Source organism: Heteronotia binoei, chromosome 7 (assembly GCF_032191835.1).
Source record: "Heteronotia binoei isolate CCM8104 ecotype False Entrance Well chromosome 7, APGP_CSIRO_Hbin_v1, whole genome shotgun sequence".
Classification (NCBI taxonomy): domain Eukaryota; kingdom Metazoa; phylum Chordata; class Lepidosauria; order Squamata; family Gekkonidae; genus Heteronotia; species Heteronotia binoei.
In genome coordinates, this window is record NC_083229.1 from 11,328,983 (window position 1) to 11,347,738 (window position 18,756).

Genomic DNA, 18,756 nt, shown 5'->3' on the forward strand with positions numbered 1-18,756 from the left:
CACCAAGGGGACTCGTCGTTGCTAGCAGAATGTATCTGCAGGATCCAACCCTGTGCCTGTCATTCTGTGTTCAAATGCCAGGAAAACCATAGCTGAGCCAACCAGAGCTGTATTTATCTATGTTTCCAGCAGTCTTCAATGACATGGGTGGCCTAGGCTACTCCATTCTCGTCAGATCCAAAAACTAAGCAGGGTCAGCCCTGGTTAGTGTTTGGATGGGAGACCAGCAAGGAAATCCAGGGTCACTACGCAGAGGCAAGCAAGGACACAAACCACCTCTGAATGTCTCTTTGCCTTAAAAACCCTACGTGGTTGCCATAAGTCTACTGTGATTTGATGATACATTCCACACCACATCTTCCTTGGGGTGTAAAGACCACAGAAAATAATCATTGTTTGAAATGACTGATGGGTAGGGGAGAGAAGTTGCACTTTTGAGCAAAGTTTCAACTCTGTTTGCTAAGCGCTTGCACATTTCCTCCCTGACGATGCCCACCTGTATTAGCCACAGTGTGTTGTTGGAACTCTCTGTCTGGGGCAGTGATGCTCTTTATTCTGGGTGCTTGGGAGGGGCAACAGTGTGAGGGCTTCTAGTGTCCTGGCCCCACTGATGGACCTCCTGATGGCACCTGGGGGGGTTTTTTGCCACTGTGTGACACAAAGTGTTGGACTGGATGGACCATTGGCCTGATCCAACATGGCTTCTCTTACGTTCTTATGTGACACAGAGTGTTGGACTGGATAGGCCATTGGCCTGATCCAACCTGGCTTCTCTTACGTTCTTATGTGACACAGAGTGTTGGACTGGATGGACCATTGGCCTGATCCAACATGGCTTCTCTTACGTTCTTATGTGACACAGAGTGTTGGACTGGATGGGCCATTGGCCTGATCCAACCTGGCTTCTCTTATGTTCTTATGTGACACCGAGTGTTGGACTGGATGGACCATTGGCCTGATCCAACATGGCTTCTCTTACGTTCTTATGTGACACAGAGTGTTGGACTGGATGGGCCATTGGCCTGATCCAACCTGGCTTCTCTTACGTTCTTATGTACCCATTGTTTGACAACTCAGTCACCCCATTACCTATAGATCTGAGTGAACATTTCTTTGCAGAACCTTACCGTCTCAATATTTAAACTGGCTGGTCCCCCCCCCCCCAAAAAAAAAAAGCTGAGTTCCAGGTTGTCCACTTGCTGATTATAGTTTCATTTTCACTTCTGTTTGTTTTGTAGGTGTGTGTATGTGGGAGATTCTGATGCACGGCATCAAGCCTTTCCAGGGTGTGAAGAACAACGACGTGATTGGGCGCATCGAGAATGGCGAGCGGCTACCGATGCCCCCCAACTGCCCCCCTACTTTGTACAGCCTTATGACCAAATGTTGGGCCTACGACCCCAGCAGGAGGCCAAGATTTACAGAACTTAAAGCTCAGCTCAAGTAAGAATCTCTTTCCTTTTCTGCTGGCCTCAAATGGCACAGTTTTAACATTCTGTGGCAGGAGTCTCCAGTGTGGTGCCCGTGAGTGTCATTGTGCCCACCAACTCCTATCTGGGTACTCATCGAGTGTTTTTTTAGAAAGTTGGTGCGGGGTCAGGCGGGTCTTTTGCCAGATAGGCTTTTTGCCGTTGAAGAACTGATTGGCTACGCAGATTAAAACAATATTGTTTCAAGCGGCAGCTGCTACCACAGTATGTGTTTTATTCTCCCTCATTCCCAGTGTATTTTTAACTACCCCTCTTCTCTGCTGCACTTGGGATTCCTCTGTATGTTATGCTAATGAGCTCCACTACCTGTTTTTCAACAAAATGACCCCTGCCAATAACCTGCCTCCTATGACATTTTGTCGTTGGCACTGCCTCCTGCGGCAGCCATTTTGCAGTTGCGCCCACCATCCTGTGTCAGCATTCCAAAGATGCCCACAGGCTCAAAAAGGTTGGTGACCAGTGTTACCTCTAAGCTGCAGAGTCTTGTGAGTAAAAATTCTGTTTTGTGAGCTACTTGCATTAAAGTTGTGAGCTACTGCATCAATTATTGCGCTCTGGAGTCAATTTTCCTGAGCTAACTGTGTGAGCTGGAGGCTAAAAATCTGTGAGCTAGCTCATGCTAACTCAGCTTAGAGGAAACACTGCTGGTGACCGCTATTTTATGGAAGTATACTGAACTGAGATGGATTGTGTGTCTCCCCCTGGTTCTTGTTGGTGTGGAGGGACAACATTCTTTTGCAAACCAGATTTTATTTTGCTGATTACCCCAGCATTAACTAAAGCCATAAAATGTTGGGAGTTAGTAACATCTAATGCAAGTAAATGTGACTGATGAACACAATCGAATCTGGTTTGTTTTGCTTAAAATGGTCTGTTCTGGTTGGCCATAGTTGCTGCTTAAGATGTCTTATTAACTGTAGATTTCAGAGCGTGGACCTCGGACCATCTCTCCAAAGTTACATTTCTGCTTCTCGTTGGTATATTACGGGTTATTGGCAGGGGTCATTTTGTAGAAAAATAGGTGGTGGAGCTCATTAGCATAACATTAGCAAATGCCCCTCCATGAGCCAAAAGTAACCTGATGCAAGAAAGGAAAGCCCCAGGCGAGCAAGGCCTGCTTGGGCTGGCTAGAGATCCAGCCAGCCCAAGCAGGCCTCACTCACCTGGGGCTTTCCTTGGCCACCCCCAACAGTCAAAAGGCCAGCGAGCCACCCGCCACCCAAAATCACATAAGAAGTGGAGAAAGGGTGGCACGGGCTTCTCCAGGGATTAATGAGGGCTGCTGGGGGTGTGGCAAAGCCCCTTGCGGCTGACTGGTTGCCTGCTGTCCTAATCCAGGGATTGTTATGCAGTTGCACCTACTGTTCAGTAGACAAGGTAGATGGAGAGGAGGTGGGGGAACCATCAGAAAGGTTCAGGAGCTGTGCTCCTGTGAGCTCTTGCTGATTTCAAGGCCTGGTTATTGGGGTCTGCTGCATTGCCACCACACGCTTTTCCTGAACCAAGCATTTAACTTTGGTTATCCATTTTCTTTGTTTTGTTTAGCACGTTTTCAGACAGACTGTTTGTTTTGTTCTCACAGAATGACTAGTTGTTATAATATTGGGAGGGGGGAGACAGACATCCCCCCACAGTTGAACTTAGACTTGTAGACTCTACCTGCCTTTGCGTTCCGGAACTCGAAGCACTTGCGTGAAAGATGCTGGAGATGCACTCGACCCCTTTTAAAAACAGCGTGCGGACGAGTTTTGAAATTCTCACTGATGGTGTTCTCTAGCTGGTTTTAATAAAACAAAACACTGAAAGCACTCCCTGCAGGTGCAGAAGTTGGTTTGTTTGTTTGTTTTTTAAATCACATCCTAATTTGGCGTGTTGGAAGACTATATCTGCAGGATCCTAACCCCGTGCCTAACCCTTTCTTGCACCAGGTGTGCTTTCCCCCCTTGTACCAAGATCTCTTGGCCTCATTTGAACTGCACAGAGCCTGTGCCAGAGCCCTTTTAGTTAGGAAAAAGTGAGAATTCTCTTCTGCTGACCCAATCTGGTCTTTTCCCATTGTTGAGAAGGTCTTGTTTGTTTGTTTGTGTGTCTTCTGTTGCACTGTTTTATCCATTTTTATGGGTACTTTCCCAGAGGAAAGAATTGTCTCACACTGCTGGTGTGTGTGTGTAAATTATGTATTATTTATTTACAATATTTCTACCCCAGCTTTCCACCGCATAGCAACCAGGGTGGCTAATATTGTGGTACTTAGTAAGGAAAGTTACCACTTTGTCATAAGTGTCATAAGTTACCACTTTGTCATAAGTGTTGACAGCAACGTCATGTGGGCAAGGAGCCACTTCTGTACCTTTGATGTGTTGGCGATCCCAATACAAGCCAGCCGTGCCTAGGAGGACGGGGTGGGTGGGTTAGACTGGTGTATTTTGTACTAAGGGAAACTGTCTCGTGTGTGAATTGTGACACATGTGTAGCCCTCCTATGCTTTTCATATCTTCCCTGTCTGTTGATCTAGTATTGGTTTTAGGAACTAAAGAATTTTAAAGGAAAAGGAGATCACAGAGTATTTGCCCCATCTTTCAACAGTTCTGCAGCATTTAACTAAATAATTCCGATGCATGGTGGATGATAGCCCAATCTAGGGGGCTTTCTCTAAGACGTTTTGTTTGAAGGCCTTCTAAAGCGCTTTACCTCTAGCCTGTCCTTCAGTGCTTGTTCTAGCCCGTTCTTTAATTCCTCAGTGGAACATGAATAATACTTCACCTTAATGTGTCTGATTTTTTTTTTATTGAGCTGCAGAGTTGATTTTTGCAGTTAGGCAGATGTGAATGGACTGTGATTTCTTCATCCATTGGTGTAGCCACATGTGACTCTTGAAGCCCCCACAGCCCCACTGGCTGGCTCAGAGAAGGCATTTCTCTCTTTAAAACACCTCTCCATGCCAAGCCAGCTGGTGGTTTGGCGAATGTATTGAAAGTTGCTTTCTTTCCACTTCTGCTCCCTCCCTCCCTTGTGGCTCTCAAACGTCTGACATTCGTGTCCTGTAGCTCTCAAACATATGATGTTTATTCTATGTGGCTCTTATGTTAAGCAAGTTTGGCCACCCCTGGTGTAGCAGGTCCTTGGTGTCGGACTCTTATCTGTGAGAACTGGGTTTGATTCCCCACTCCTCCACTTACAGCTGCTGGAATGGTCTTGGCTTAGCCATAGCTATCGCAGGAGTTGTTCTTGAAAGGGCAGCTGCTGTGAGAGCCCTCTCAGTCTCATTCACCTCACAGGGCGTCTGTTGTGGGGGGAGAAGATATGAGAGATTTTAAGCCGCTCTGAGACTCTGATTCAGAGAGAAGGGCCAGGGTATAAATCTACAGTCTTCTTCTTCTTCCTTCTAAATCCCATTTGGTGGATTTCTCCCCCCCCCCTTTATATCCCAGCTTTCTCCTCAATGGGGACCCAAAGCAACTTTTACAACATTCTCTTCTTCTCCATTTTATCTGCACTACAACGCTGCAAAGCAGGGTAGGCTGGGAACGCATGGCTGGCCCAACGTCACCCAGCAAGCTTACGTCTTAGAGTGGGGATTTGAAGTCAGATGCCGGAATTGCTTTATATACACAGCAAGGGACTAAGTTGTACATGGAATGATGTTCCCAAAGCCATTTAGCGATCTTGTGCCTAAAGCAGGAATGCAGACTTGGGATTCCCTGCTTTGTATTAAATCCTGTGTTCATGCGAGCTTGAAGGACGTCCAGTTTTCAGTCAAAGTAACTGTGGTTTATTCAGAAGTATAGCGAAATGCAATTCCATCTCAGGGCAGGAAATGCCTGAGCGATGGTAACTGTGGTTAGGATAATGGTATTTTGCTGAAAACGCATTCTGATGCCTACTCCCGAGTCAAATGTCTCAGCTTTTCTGAGGAAACAAATCAAATACCTCCAAGCTGCTTTGCAGAGCTGTCAGAGACAGGCTGCGTGATAAGACACGCTTCCTTTAACTGCGCTCTGCTACAAATAACGTTCAAGTTTGGGAAAAATACAGCTTGGTCTGACTTTTCCTGACCTCCTGCAAGTTCTAGCTTAAAATGCTAAGAGTGCACCAGAGCAGCTGCACAGAGGGATGGTCAAAAATATCTCTGGACATTCCAGTGTTCCCATCTATGGGCTGACCCTCCCGATGGCCAAACAAAGGCAGTTTTATTAGTTATTTTTAATCTCTTTGCTTTGAGCCAGTTAAAGCTTCTGGGAGAAAATTTCCACTTCGTGCTCTCTTCTTTGTCTGCCCAAAGACAAATGTGTCCAAGGATTGGCTCCATTTCATCTGATCAGGGTGATTGGGACCGGAGGGAGGAGGTTGCCCAGTGCCTCTGTTTTTAAAGGTTTGCTTCTATTCAAGAATCTGATTCTGATAAGTCTTCATCCATGTTAGAGTTCAGCCCAGGAACCTGATTTCAGTGCCATGGCTGTGCTTATCAAGGGGTCATTTTGTAGAAAAATAGGTGGTGGAGCTCATTAGCATAACTCATTAGCATATGCCACCACCACCCCTCCAGCCAAAAGCAACCCTACACAAGAAAGAAGAGCCCCAGTCAAATGAGGCCTGCTTGGGCTGGCTAGAGATCCAGCCAGCCCAAGCAGGCCTTGCTCACCTGGGGCTCTCTTTGGCCGCCGCCTCCCCAGTCAAAAGGCCAGCAAGCCACCTGCTGCCCAAAATCACATAAGAAGTGAAGAAAGGGTGGCATGGGCTTCTCCAGGGGTTAATGAGAGCTGCTGGGGGCATAGCAAAGCCCCTGGTGTCTGGCTGGCTGCTCTCCTAATCCAGGGATTGTTATGCAGCTGCACCTACTATTCAATGGACAAGGTAGGTGGGGAACCATCAGAAAGGTTCAGGAGCTGTGCTCCTATGAGCTCCTGCTGAATTCAAGGCCTGTGCTTATCCATTGATTTGTGAAATGCGATCCCCCTCTGAAAATGTACAAATTGTCTTTCTCTTACCCGCCATTATGGTATTTCTTTTGTTTATTTGTACCTCCCCTTTCCTTGTGGTTCAGGGTGGCTTGTGGTATGATGGTCACCATAACTCGGACTGCCGACTCTGGGTTGGGACCAATATTCCCTCTAAGCTGTGGAGTCTTGTGAGCAAAAATTCTACTTGGTGAGCCACTGGCATTAAAGTTGTGAGCTACGTCATAAATTCGTTAGCTCTGGGGCCATTTTTCCTGAGCTAAGACAAAAGTGTGTGAGCTGGAGGCTAAAAAACTGCGAGCTAGCTCACACTAACTCAGCTTAGAGGGAACACTGGTTGGGACATACCTGGAGGTTTGGGGGTGGAGCCTGGGGAAGGCGGGGTTTGGGGAGGGAGGGGTCTCCACGGGGTATAATGCCATAGACTCCACCTTCCAAAGCAGCTGTTTTCTCCTGGGGAACTGATCTCTGTAACCTGGAGATCAGTTTGTAATTTGGAGAGATCTGCAGGCACCACCTGGAGGTTGGCAAACCCAATCTCAGTGAATTTAATAGAAGGGTAGAAAACTAGCAAGCAGCTAGCTTAGCCAGTAGACCACTTTCAGGAGGGGGATGGTGAGGGCAATAAAAGGAGCGCCTGTTATGTCTGAATCTTTGCTTCTCAGCTCATATGTGCAAGGTATGTGTCAGCCATCCAAAGTGGTTTGCTTCCAGCCTTTGCTCTCCTCTCTGGCCTATCATCTGGGGAGGGGGGGCTTTTGCCCTATGATGACCAGTTTCTAGTCTTTTTTGGGGGGGGGGCATGGCTTGGAGACAGGCTGCATCCATGACTTGGTCTTGTTTTAGAGCTGGAGAGAGATCACAGCTCCTTGGAACATCCGCAAGTCTGTTCCGGAGGGTCCAAGCAAGGAGTTGTCGGTTAGCATTTCTTTGTGGCATGTGATAGAAATGTCTTACTTGGTTTGAAAGAAAAGGGATAAGGGGAATTTGAGGAGTAAAATACCACAGATGTCTCCGGCATCTGTTTAGACGTAATTAACATGAGCAGGGCGTGTGTCAGACACCGTGGCGATGAGCCTAGATGGATGAGTGGACAAGTGGCAAAGAATGCAGGGTTCCCTATTAAGCTGATTGTGGGCAGGGATTCTTGAGATGGTGCATTGTGTTGGCTTTAGCCTCTGTCCTCTGTCGATCTGCTGCACCCAGAAGTGCCCATGGCATCCACCCACCACCAGGTATTTTGTGAGCGAAAGGTTCTGTTCGCCGTTTTAAAAATACACCTCGAGAAATAATCTGTTGGTTGTTGCTGCGTGCATGGAGACCAGCCTTTGCAGGTCTGTGCAGTGTGCAGTTGAAATGAGATGACAGCGTATAAATCAGGGAAGGCCAGATTGTGGCTCGGTCTTTCACACATATTGTGTGGCTCTTGAAGCCCCCACCAAGCCATCTAGTGGCTTGAAGAATACATTTAAAGTTAAAGCTGCTTTCTTTCCACTTCCTCCTCCCCATCTATTTCCCTCCCTCCCAGCTCTCAAACATCTGACGTTCATTTCTTGCAGCTCTCAAACGTATGACGTTCATTCTATGTGGCTCTTACGTTGTGAACAAGTTTGGCCACCCCTGCTATAAATCAAAAGCACTGCCGTGGTTTTGAGGGTTGCCGAGAGCTAAAAGGGGAGCTGTAGAAAAAGGAACATGCCATCTCTAAGCCAGACAGATGAAGAATGTTGAGGGCAGTTTGAAAGATGGGTCACTGCAGATTGTGTGGCTAGGGACCTCCCTTTGGCTCGTGGCTTTAGAAACCTGACTGGCCCAGTCTCATCACAACTCAGAAGCTGAGCAGGTTCAGCCGTGGTTAGTCCTTGGATGAGAGACCACCAAGGAAGACAAGGACTGCTATGCGGAGGAAGACAATGGCAAAACCACCTTCGTTGCTCCCTTGCCTTGAAACACCCATGGTATTGGGGTCACCATGAGTTGGTTGAGTCGTGACATCACGCGATTATTATTAAATAGGCTTCATGGGTCTTTGAATTGGTCCACAGTATCTACAAAAACAAAGGCAGCAGTGTGATGAAAGAAATGCAAGTATGGTGAGAAGGGAAGCCCTCTTCGAACCGCTTCCAATGAAGGAGGGGAGAAGTGTTTCTAGCCATGTTATACCTGATGTTTCGCTCCAGGAATACATGGAACAGACCAACTTGCACTGTGAGCGATCAAATGAGATTGCCAAACAACACACTTGAAATCCATGTGTTTTCAACGGTAGAGTTAAATGTATTGCTATCTGAATTTTTCTCTCTGCTCCACCCCGTGGAAGTTGCAGGATTTTCTTATTTGGCAAAGCAAAGACATAGAATCGAATAGCCAATCAAGGAGGAATTTGGGTTTTTTTTAAAATGAGTAATGGACTAAGACAACTGATCTCATGCCATTCATGACTTATCCCAGGCGGTTTACTGTGGGAACTGGGCAAGGAGGGTACAGACTTTGATTAGCCTTTAGAAACTCCTGATTGAGACCAGTGTGGAAAACTATCCAATCAGCTTAGAACTCTGAAAAACCCGCGTAGCATGGGATTCCGTAACTGCTTGGTAAATGTAGGAAGCTGATGCCAAGTATTTTTGAGATGGCTAATATCCAAGTTTCATGATTTAGATAGCAAGAAGGGGAGGGAGTTTCAGAGGAGGCAGCGAGACTCCAGATAACCATTTCAAGTGACAGAGAGGTGGTAAGTAGATGAGTGACGAGGATTAATTCTCTTACTGTCTTAATGGAGGAAGACTCATTCTGTTCCCTAATACGGTAGAAGCCAAGATAATAGCCTTTTTTATTTGGGGGGGGTTGGAAGTTGCCTGCAGGTTAAGAGTTAAGGAGTAAGAGAATTTAGGTTCCAGGTTCCAAAGTTTCTGATTTTTTTAAAACTTGCTGATAGAACTGAAGTCCAATCTCAGTCTGCGTTTCCAACTCTTCAGAAACGTGGCAGACTTCCTTCCCATGTGGGTATGAATGTTTTCTTGCAAGTATGTGCTTGATTAATTACTTCAAAATAATTGTGGCTGGTGCCATTAGATCAAAACGAACATGGATTCCTTTTTGTTGTTGTTGCTTTGTTAAAGCCTTTCTGTGGGATCACCGTGATTTGTCTAAGTATATCTCTCATTGCCGTATGTCTGGGTTGTTTTAAGAGTCTTGTGTTTCAAACCCAGCTGCTAATTTTTGCAAAGGCATTCCCTCCCCCCCGCCCCCCCCCCCGCAACCCTTTACTTCCCCTACCCATTCTTAGTTTTTATACACCCTAACTGTCTCTATTGCTGTCTTTAAAAAGAAGACGTATTTGTCTAGCACATTCCTTGCTCGTCTGCAGTCTGGAACCATTGGTTTGGGGAAGGCGCTCGGAGGAGACTCGAAGACGGCATCTATTACACTCTAAGCCAGAATGCCATTTATCTTCAGCGCAACATTTCTTTCCCCCCTTAGTACGATACTGGAGGAAGAGAAGCTGCAGCAGGAAGAGCGGATGAGGATGGAATCGAGGCGACAAGTCACCGTGTCCTGGGATTCGGGAGGATCGGATGAGGCTCCTCCCAAGGTACTTTCTCAGCATAGCCTGTCTCTCAGAACAGCATGACTGCTGTATTTCATCTTGCTGTGTGTAACAGGATTGTCAATTTAGAGGTCATTATGCCCTTAAAGAGCATATTATTATAAAATAATAACAACTTTAAGTTTCTGCCTGCCATTTCTTTCAAGTGAACAAAGCAGGAGTCAAGGGTCACCTTTAAGGGCAGGCCTCAGATTCAGCGGGAGCTCACAGGAGTGCAGCTCCTGAACAGTTCTGAGAGTTCGACCTCCTCCTCCTGAGAGTTCCACCTCCTTCTCCATTGAATAGTAGGGTGCAGCTGCATAACAATCCCTGGATGAGCTCCACCACCTGTTTTTCTACAAAACGATCACTGTTTAAGACCAACAAAGTTTTATTCAGAACATATGCCTTCGTGTGCTAAAAGCACACTCCTTCAGATGAGAGGATCAGGTACGCTGTAGAAGTGTGCTTTTAGCACACGAAAGCTGACGTTCTGAATAAAACTTCGTTGGTCTTAAAGGTGCAACTTGACTCCTGCTTTGTTCAGCTGCTTCGGACCAACACGGCTGCCCGCTTGGATCTTTCTTTCAAGTGTTTATTTCACTTGTGGTGTGGAAGTACTTTTGGAAACCCTTAAAAAAGGGTGGCAAAAATAAAAAAAAGATGCACTGTTTTGTTTTTGTTTCTTTTCCCGTTTTCTGTTTTCATTGCTTCTAAATTCATCATCGAGGGTTCTGCTGGCTTAACTTAGTTTTTGCATGTGTGAGAGTGATAATTTCGAAGTTAAAACTACTGAGCACAATGGAGCGTAATTTGACGTTGGTTGCGTTAGTGAAAAGAAGATCCAGATTATGTTAATCATAGATGCTGCCAACATCTGGTAAGTGAAATAATGCCTGTTCACCTATTGTCTACCTTAATACAAAGAGCTGTATGCTTCAAATTCCTCTTGCATTTTCATCTGGTTAGTTGCTTGGATGAGGCTCAAGAAGGTTTTTGACAGGTCCTCTGTAGAGATTTCAGGTATCTGTGAAGGGCTGTTATCCGGTTGCTGCTGTAGTTTGGGGTTGGGAACTTAAAAGGGTAGCCACATTTCTTCTTCCCCCTGGATTCCCTCCTCTCAAGGTGGGGAAGTGCAGCTTTTTCATTATGTTACTTTGCCTGAGGGCTTGAACGTTTTTTTTCCTCTTTGTCTTGTACCTTCTCATAAACATCTGACTGGCAAGAGCCCTCAACAGCCATAAAAAGTTCTGTTTACGACTTAATAGCAAGTCATTTGGAAACCAGTTCATTGCTTTCTGCTGGAGCCATTGCTTGCTTATGAGACCTTTTGCTTCTCTCTGTTTTGATTTCGTTTTGTCTCTGGCCAAGCTAAGTCTCAGCATCACTGCTAGCTGCTGCTTCTCACCACACTTTTCCCCTCGACCCCTACCACAACACATGCATTCTTCCCAGGACTTTTTTTGTAGAAAAAGCCCATCAGGAACTAATTCACATACTGGGCCACACCCCCTGACACCACCATTGTTTTGCACAGTGGTTTTTTGTTGGAAAAAAGCTCAGCAGGAACTCATTTGCATCTTGGGCCACACACCCTGACACCAAGAAGAATAAGAAGAATTGCAGATTCATACCCTGCCCTTGTGAATCAGAGACTCGGAGCAGCTTACAATCTCCTTTGTCTTATTCCCCCACAACAGACCCCCCCTGTGAGGTGGGTGGGGCTGAGAGGGCTCTCCTAGCAGCTGCCCTTTCAAGGACAACTCCTGCGAGAGCTATACTTTACTTTATTTGATTTATATCCCTCCCACCAAAGCAGGCTTAGGGCGGCTATGGCTGACCCAAGGTCATTCCAGCAGCTGCAAGTGGAGGAGTGGGGTATCAAACCCAGTTCTCCCAGGTAAGAGTCTGCACACTTAACCACTACACCAGCTGGAACTGCATTCCTGTGCGTTCCTGCTAAAAAAAAAAAAAAAAAGCTCTGATTCTTCCAGCCCTTTCTAAAAAATGCCCCACATTTTGGGAATATGACAAGGGTTGGTGGGATTTCAGGAGCTCATCCCAGGTGATCGAGAAGTTTGACTCTAAGTAAATAGGCAAGATAAGATAAAAGCCTGGGGCAGAAGCAGAGTTGGGGATTGGAGTGTGGGGCCTGGGGGGGAACAGGGGGGGGGTCTGAGAGGTAAGACTGGGAGCGGGGTTGCAGCCGTGTCAGGGAAAGGCTGGGCAAGAGCAGAGGCAATGTCTGAACACAGGGGGACAGTTCAGAAGGAGACAGTTCTGGGTGGGGCCCTTGCCCTTGCTCCAAGAACCAATTGGCTGAGAATGGCTGAATGGCATGTTAAGGGAAGTAACGGAGGGGGTCATTCTTGAGATGGCATAAAACCTGATATTCCATACACTAGAGTCCCTGTGTTTGGATGGGCTCTCTTTGAAGGATGTCTATGCTATAGCTTGCCTCGCCACAGACAGGTGTGTAATAGGGCCGTAATTTTTTTTTTTTGCTTTATTATACCATTTTTTTCTTTGTCCGTTTCTGTGGTGTGTATTCCTTTCCGTATGTTTACATGCTTTAGGTTATACAAGCAGGAACTCCACTTGTCAGACACCTTCCAAGATTGACTATTTCTGGTGTCTCTCTGTGTGTTTGTGCATGCACTACTCTCTCCCAACAGTGGTATCATTTGGGGAAGGAAGAGCTTTCTGGTTGGTCAACAAGAAATCATTGGAATGTCACCTCTCCATCCAGATCTGTTTTCGTAGCATGAGAGAGGCTGTGGCTCAGCAGAAAAACCTCTGCTTTGCACCCAGAAGGCCCTCAGGTTCTTCTTCTTAGCATATTGCGGTCTTTATACCAGCATAAGTTCAAACAAGCATAAAGGCCCTCACGTTCAATGTCTGGCATCTCCAGTTAAGGATCAGGGAGGCAGTGCCCCAGATTAAACCCTGTGGGGGCCCCCAGGCAGTCAAAATCTCAGGGGCCCCCTTGCAAATTATCTCCAAGTCAGAGCGCCTGCCTGTGGCCCCCATTGCAGCCTGCAGGCACCTTCTCAAAAGCCCTTTTGACAAAACTGTTGGAGGAGAGGCAGAGAGAGGCAAGCTTGGCCGCGACATCAGCAGCAGCCACGGCAGGTGAGTCTGGCAAAGAGCAGCTCAGTTGCTGACTGTGTGTACAGGCTGGGAGGGCTGCATGCAAGGGGGGAACTGGGGGGAAAAGCTGGCCCAGGGCCCCGAAAGATGTGGGGGGCCATAGACCAGCGCCTAGTTGGCCTAATTGTTAAGCTGGCCTTGCAGGGAGGAGGGGATGTGAAAGAACTCCACCCCACCTGAGACCTTGGAGAGGCACTGCTGTTCTGAGTAAATACTGACCTTGCTGGATTAATGGTCTGATTCAGGATAAGGCTGCTGCTTGTGTGTTCTTGCATGAAAGATTTTTTTTTAAGCCCCTTTCAGTTCAGTGCTGTTTAAGCGTAGTCATATGTCACTAGCTACACATTTCTCTCTACATCTCTTTAGTTCAGATCGTGTCAGATGCATGCTAAGAGGAGCCTAAAATCAGCACAGGCATTGCAAAGAGCAAATGCAGACACAAATATAGAGTTCGGTCATCATTAAACATTGCTGACCCTTTAAACCATATTCCTAACCACAAGCCCCAGCAGACTGAGGTGCTGCACTCTGATTGGGTCAAGAGAAAAAGAGAGTGTGGGTGATAAGCAAAAAATGCCTTGATTGTGTTTTTCCTCTGAAACCATTGGTCGTGAGATGTTGATACACTTCTTGCTTTGGACCTCCTTGACAAATTGTCTTTTTTTAAAAAAAAAGAACATAAGAAAAGCCATGCTGGATCAGGCCAATGGACCATCCAGTCCAACACTCTGTGTCACACAGTGGTCAAAAAAACCCAGGTGCCATCAGGAGGTCCATCAGTGGGGCCAGGACACTAGAAGGCCTCCCACTGTGCCTCCCAAGCAGCCAGAATACAGAACATCACTGCCCCAGACAGAGAGTTCCAATGAAAAGCTGTGGCTAATAGCCACTGATGGACCTCTGCTCCATATGTTGATCCAATCCCCTCTTCAAGCTGGCAATGCTTGTAGCTGCCACCACCTTCTGTGGCAAGGAATTTCATGTGTCAATCACTCTTTGAGTGAAGAAGTACTTCCTTTTATCCGTTCTAACCCAACTGCTCAGCAATTTCATTGAGTGCCCACGAATTCTTGTATTGTGAGAAAGGGAGAAAGGTACTTCTTTCTCTACCTTCTCTATCCCATGCATAATGTTGTAAACCTCTATCATGTCACCCCCTTGTTTATTTTGTCACCAAAAACATGTACCGTATTTCTCAGACCATAAGACGCACTTCCCCCCCCCAAAAAAAAAGTGGGAGGAAAAGTGTGTGCGTCTTATGGAGCGAAGGGACGATAGGACGTACCTTCCTCCGGGGGGTGGGGGATCCGCTGCCTCCGCTTCCGATCCCGGCGCTTCCCCCGCGCCTGCCTGCCTGGCTCCAGCTCTGCTTCCAGCAAGTGCTGGGATCGCTCCACGCTGCCCCCACCGCAAACCCAGTGCTTCACGAGCGCCGGCTGCGGAGGGGGCGGCGTGCTTCCTCTGTGCCTGTCTGCCTGGCTCCAGCTCTGATGCTTAAAGCAAGCGCTGGGATCGGAGGGTGGAGGGAGTGATCCTGGCACTTGCTGTAAGTGTCAGAGCTGGAGCCAGGCAGACAGGCACGGAGGAAGCATGCCGCCCCCTCCGCAGCCGGTGCTCGCGAAGCGCTGGGTTTGCGGTGGGGGCAGTGTGGAGTGATCCCAGCGCCTGCTGGAAGCAGAGCTGGAGCCAGGCAGGCAGGTGCAGGGGAAGTGTCGGGATCGAAGGCGGAAGCAGCAGATCGCCCCCCAGGAGGAAGGTGCGTCCTATGGTCCGGAGCATCTTATGGACCAAAAAATACGGTATATGCCTGTTTGAAATCTATAATTGAGGAACTACAGCAGAATTTGAATATATACATCTCAGCATCCAAATTCAGAAAACAATATGGCAAGGAACACTGTATAAACTTCTTTTGACCTTAAAATACAATTAATACCACAGAAATAATGCCCGGAAAAGTTGAAGGCCAGAGGGCAAGAGGAAGACCCAATGTGAGATGGATTGACTCAATCACAACCCTCAGTTTGCAAGACCCAAGCAATGTTGTTAACAATAGGACATTTTGGAGTTTTATTACGGTAATTCATAGGCAAAGACAATAATGCTAGGAAAAGTTGAAGGCAGCAGGAAAAGAGGAAGACCCAAGAGGAGATGGACGGACTCCCATCAAGGAAGCCACAGCCTTTAGTTGGCAAGACCTGAGCAAGGTTCAAGAGGGGACTGGGTAAACATCTAGAGCAGTGATCCGTCAGTGGCTATTAGCCACAGTGTATTTGGAACTTTCTGTCTGGGGCAGTGATGCTCTGTATTCTGGGTGCTTGGGGAGGGGGGGCTAGTGGGAGGGCTTCTAGTGTCCTGGCCCCGCTGGTGGACCTCCTAATGGTACTTGGGATTTTTTGACCACTATGTGACAGAGTGTTGGACTGGATGGGCCATTGGCCTGATCCAACATGGCTTCTCTTATGTTCTTATGACGTCTTGGAGGACATTAATTCATAAGGTTGCCATAAGTCAGGATCCACTTGATGGCACTTAGCTCACACACAAGACCAGAGAATAACAACCCTCCAGCACTACTGAACACCCAATAGATTTCCTTAAATTGTAGGATTTTTCTAACAGGGTTGGGGATTATGGTTAAACCAGGAGAGAAAGTTTCAAGTGTTTTTCGGAGTGAATTTTAAAGTGACCAATCTGTACCTGGGTGATCTATGACTGAATAGCTTGATTGCTGATGTATATAAACTTTTGCAGAAGTAAATAAATGGCGTGAATAATAACAGCGACTGTCCCAACAACCTTTTTTGAGGGCGTTAAATGTTAAATTCCTAGAACTAATCTAAGCAAATTTCATGCTGTTCACCAACACACAATGATGAAGAATTACGTCCTGATTAAGGTAGTCTTTTGGTACTTACGATTGGTGAGCAATAGGAACTGATTACCAAATAGTTCTGAAATGTAGTGCATCTGAACTTTTCTTTGTGGTAGAGATGGGTTCTGAAAGGAGTGAAAGGAAGGGGTATCAAGTATTTGGCTGCCTTCTACCACTGACCTATGGGGCTCATGTTCTGCTTCAAACTCTTTCATTGTAAATATACTGTTATATCAGTAACAAGATTGTGGATTATTTCTAACACATTTTGATCCATGCTCGTTCAAGACAGATCCTTAATCACAAGCAAAACGCTATTCAGTTGAAGTGCAGTCATCAAATGTTGTACTCTAGAACTGATAGTATTCTTCATGTTCAAACCCAAAATTCCCCACTGTCATCATGTATTGTTAATTGACTTCATGTGTAGTCTGCCTTTCTCTCAAAGCTTATCACATAAAGAGCCCTGCTGGAAAAAGGAAAGGTCCCCTGTGCAATCACCAGCCGTTTCCGAATGGGGTGACGTTGCTTTCACGTTTTCACGGCAGACTTTTTACAGGGTGGTTTGCCATTGCCTTCCCCAGTCTTTTACACTTTCCCCCCAGCAAACTGGGTACTCATTTGACCAACCTTGGAAGGATGGAAGGCTGAGTCAACCTCAAGCCAGCTACCTGAAAACCCAGCTTCTGCCAGTGATCGCTCGTGAGCAGAGTTTAGGACTGCTGTACTGCAGCTTTAACAGCATTTGGTTAGCTAGTTCTTCTGGAGGTCAAACCAAAGGGCACAGAGGCCCAGCCTTTTCTTGATGTTTCCTCTTGGTGCTGGGATTCAGAGGCTGACTGCCTTTGGAGGTGGAAGTTTCCTTTAGTCACCAAGCCTAGTAACCACTGATAGACCTATCCTCTGTGAAACTGCCTAATCCCATTTTAAAGACGTCTGTGCCTGTGATGTAGTTGAAGACAATGCAGCGTGGACAGTGTAACAAAACCCATACACATGCATGGCTTGCCAAATTAGAGAATGCACTAGAGAAACTGAGTATTACACACAGCACGTCAGGATTACAACGTTGACAACAATGCATCAAAAACAGTATAAGCTATATAATGAGCAGTACGATGGAAACTGTCTGAAATTCCACAGATGATGACTAAAAAATGTGCAAGCACTAGTCGTTTCCGACTCTGGGGTGACATTGCTTTCACAACGTTTTTGCGGCAAACTTTTCATGGGGTGGTTTGCCATTGCCTTCCCCAGTCACCTACACTTTCCCCCCAGCAAACTGGGTACTCATTTTACCAACCTCGAAAGGATGGAAAGCTGAGTCAACCTCGAGCCGGCTACCTGAACCTAGCTTCTGCCGGGATCGAACTCAGGTCGTGAGCAGGGAGCTCAGACTGCAGCTTTACCACTCTGCACCATGGGGCTCTTAGATGATGACTACCATCCCATAATAAAAGATGCCTTCATGAACACTTGCATTCCACATATTCTATGCTACGAGGTGCTGTTATCACTCATGTGAGTGCACTAATTCTGTGCACCGATGAATTCACAGCCATGGATTCTTGAATTACATATAAGGCTTTTTGTTTAGGGTTGCCAACCTTCCAGTTGTGGCTGGAATCAACACTGATCTTCAGGTTACAGAGATCAATGCCCCTGGAGAAAATGACTACTTTAGGAGATGGGCTCTATGGCATTTCCATTGAAGTCCCTCCCCAACCTTCCCTCTTCAGGCTTCACCCCCCAAAATCTCTAGCCATTTCCCAACCCGGTGCTGGCAACCTTAGCTGTGTGAGCTCTTCATTTAGCACTGGAAGGTGGGGGGCAAACTAAACATTATGGTGTCCTCAGGGATTGACACAATAGAAGATGAAGAAGAAGATGATATTGGATTTATATCCCGCCCTCCACTCCGAAGAGTCTCAGAGCGGCTCACAATCTCCTTTACCTTCCTCCCCCACAACAAACACCCTGTGAGGTGGGTGGGGCTGGAGAGGACTCTCACAGCAGCTGCCCTTTCAAGGACAACCTCTGCCAGAGCTATGGCTGACCCAAGGCCATGCCAGCAGGTGCAAGTGGAGTGGGGAGGAGTGCCAGCAGGTGCAAGTGGAGTGGGGAGGAGTGGGGAATCAAACCCGGTTCTCCCAGATAAGAGTCCGCACACTTAACCACTACACCAAACTGGTTGTTACCCCAAGTCTTGGTGGGGGTTGTCCCACTTTCGGGGACTTTGGCCTGCCGTCAGCCAACTCCACTCCCAGACAGCAGCGATACTCTGTGACTTTGAAGCAAAACCCCCAAAGTTTCCCCCCAAAACTAGAGCGTCATCAACATGATAACATCACTTCTGGATGACATGCCCCCCCAGGAATGCCCCCCTCCCAAATCCCCCCGCTGAGACAAAGGGGACCTGGCAGCCCTATAACACAAGGATGCCTCCACCACCTAAACACACTTTAAAATGCCACTTCTGTCCCCCACCCGCACGCTTTTTTCAGGTGCTGAAGCCATTGCTGTGGGGGAGGAAAGAGGAATGCTGTGGGCTCAATCAGGATTGTGTCCCACTGGCATTTTAAAATGGAAGCATCCTTGTAGTGATCATTTATTATTATTGTAATGTTTTAATGTTGTAAGCCGCCCTGAGCCCGCCTTGTGGGATAGGGCGAGGTATAAATCACAAATTAAATTAAA

At 46.9% G+C, this 18,756-nt stretch overlaps 1 protein-coding gene across 7 annotated transcripts in view; it reads left to right on the forward strand.

Annotated features, from left to right (window-relative positions):
* Nucleotides 1-18,756, forward strand: part of PTK2 (protein tyrosine kinase 2) — a 287,679-nt gene that overhangs the window by 216,885 nt on the left and 52,038 nt on the right. For all 7 annotated transcript variants that reach the window (XM_060243192.1, XM_060243190.1, XM_060243189.1 and 4 more), the window contains 2 exons: nucleotides 1,239-1,443; nucleotides 9,929-10,040. In XM_060243192.1, the coding sequence (XP_060099175.1) occupies nucleotides 1,239-1,443; nucleotides 9,929-10,040 (317 nt within the window). The remainder of the gene's footprint in view (nucleotides 1-1,238; nucleotides 1,444-9,928; nucleotides 10,041-18,756) is intronic.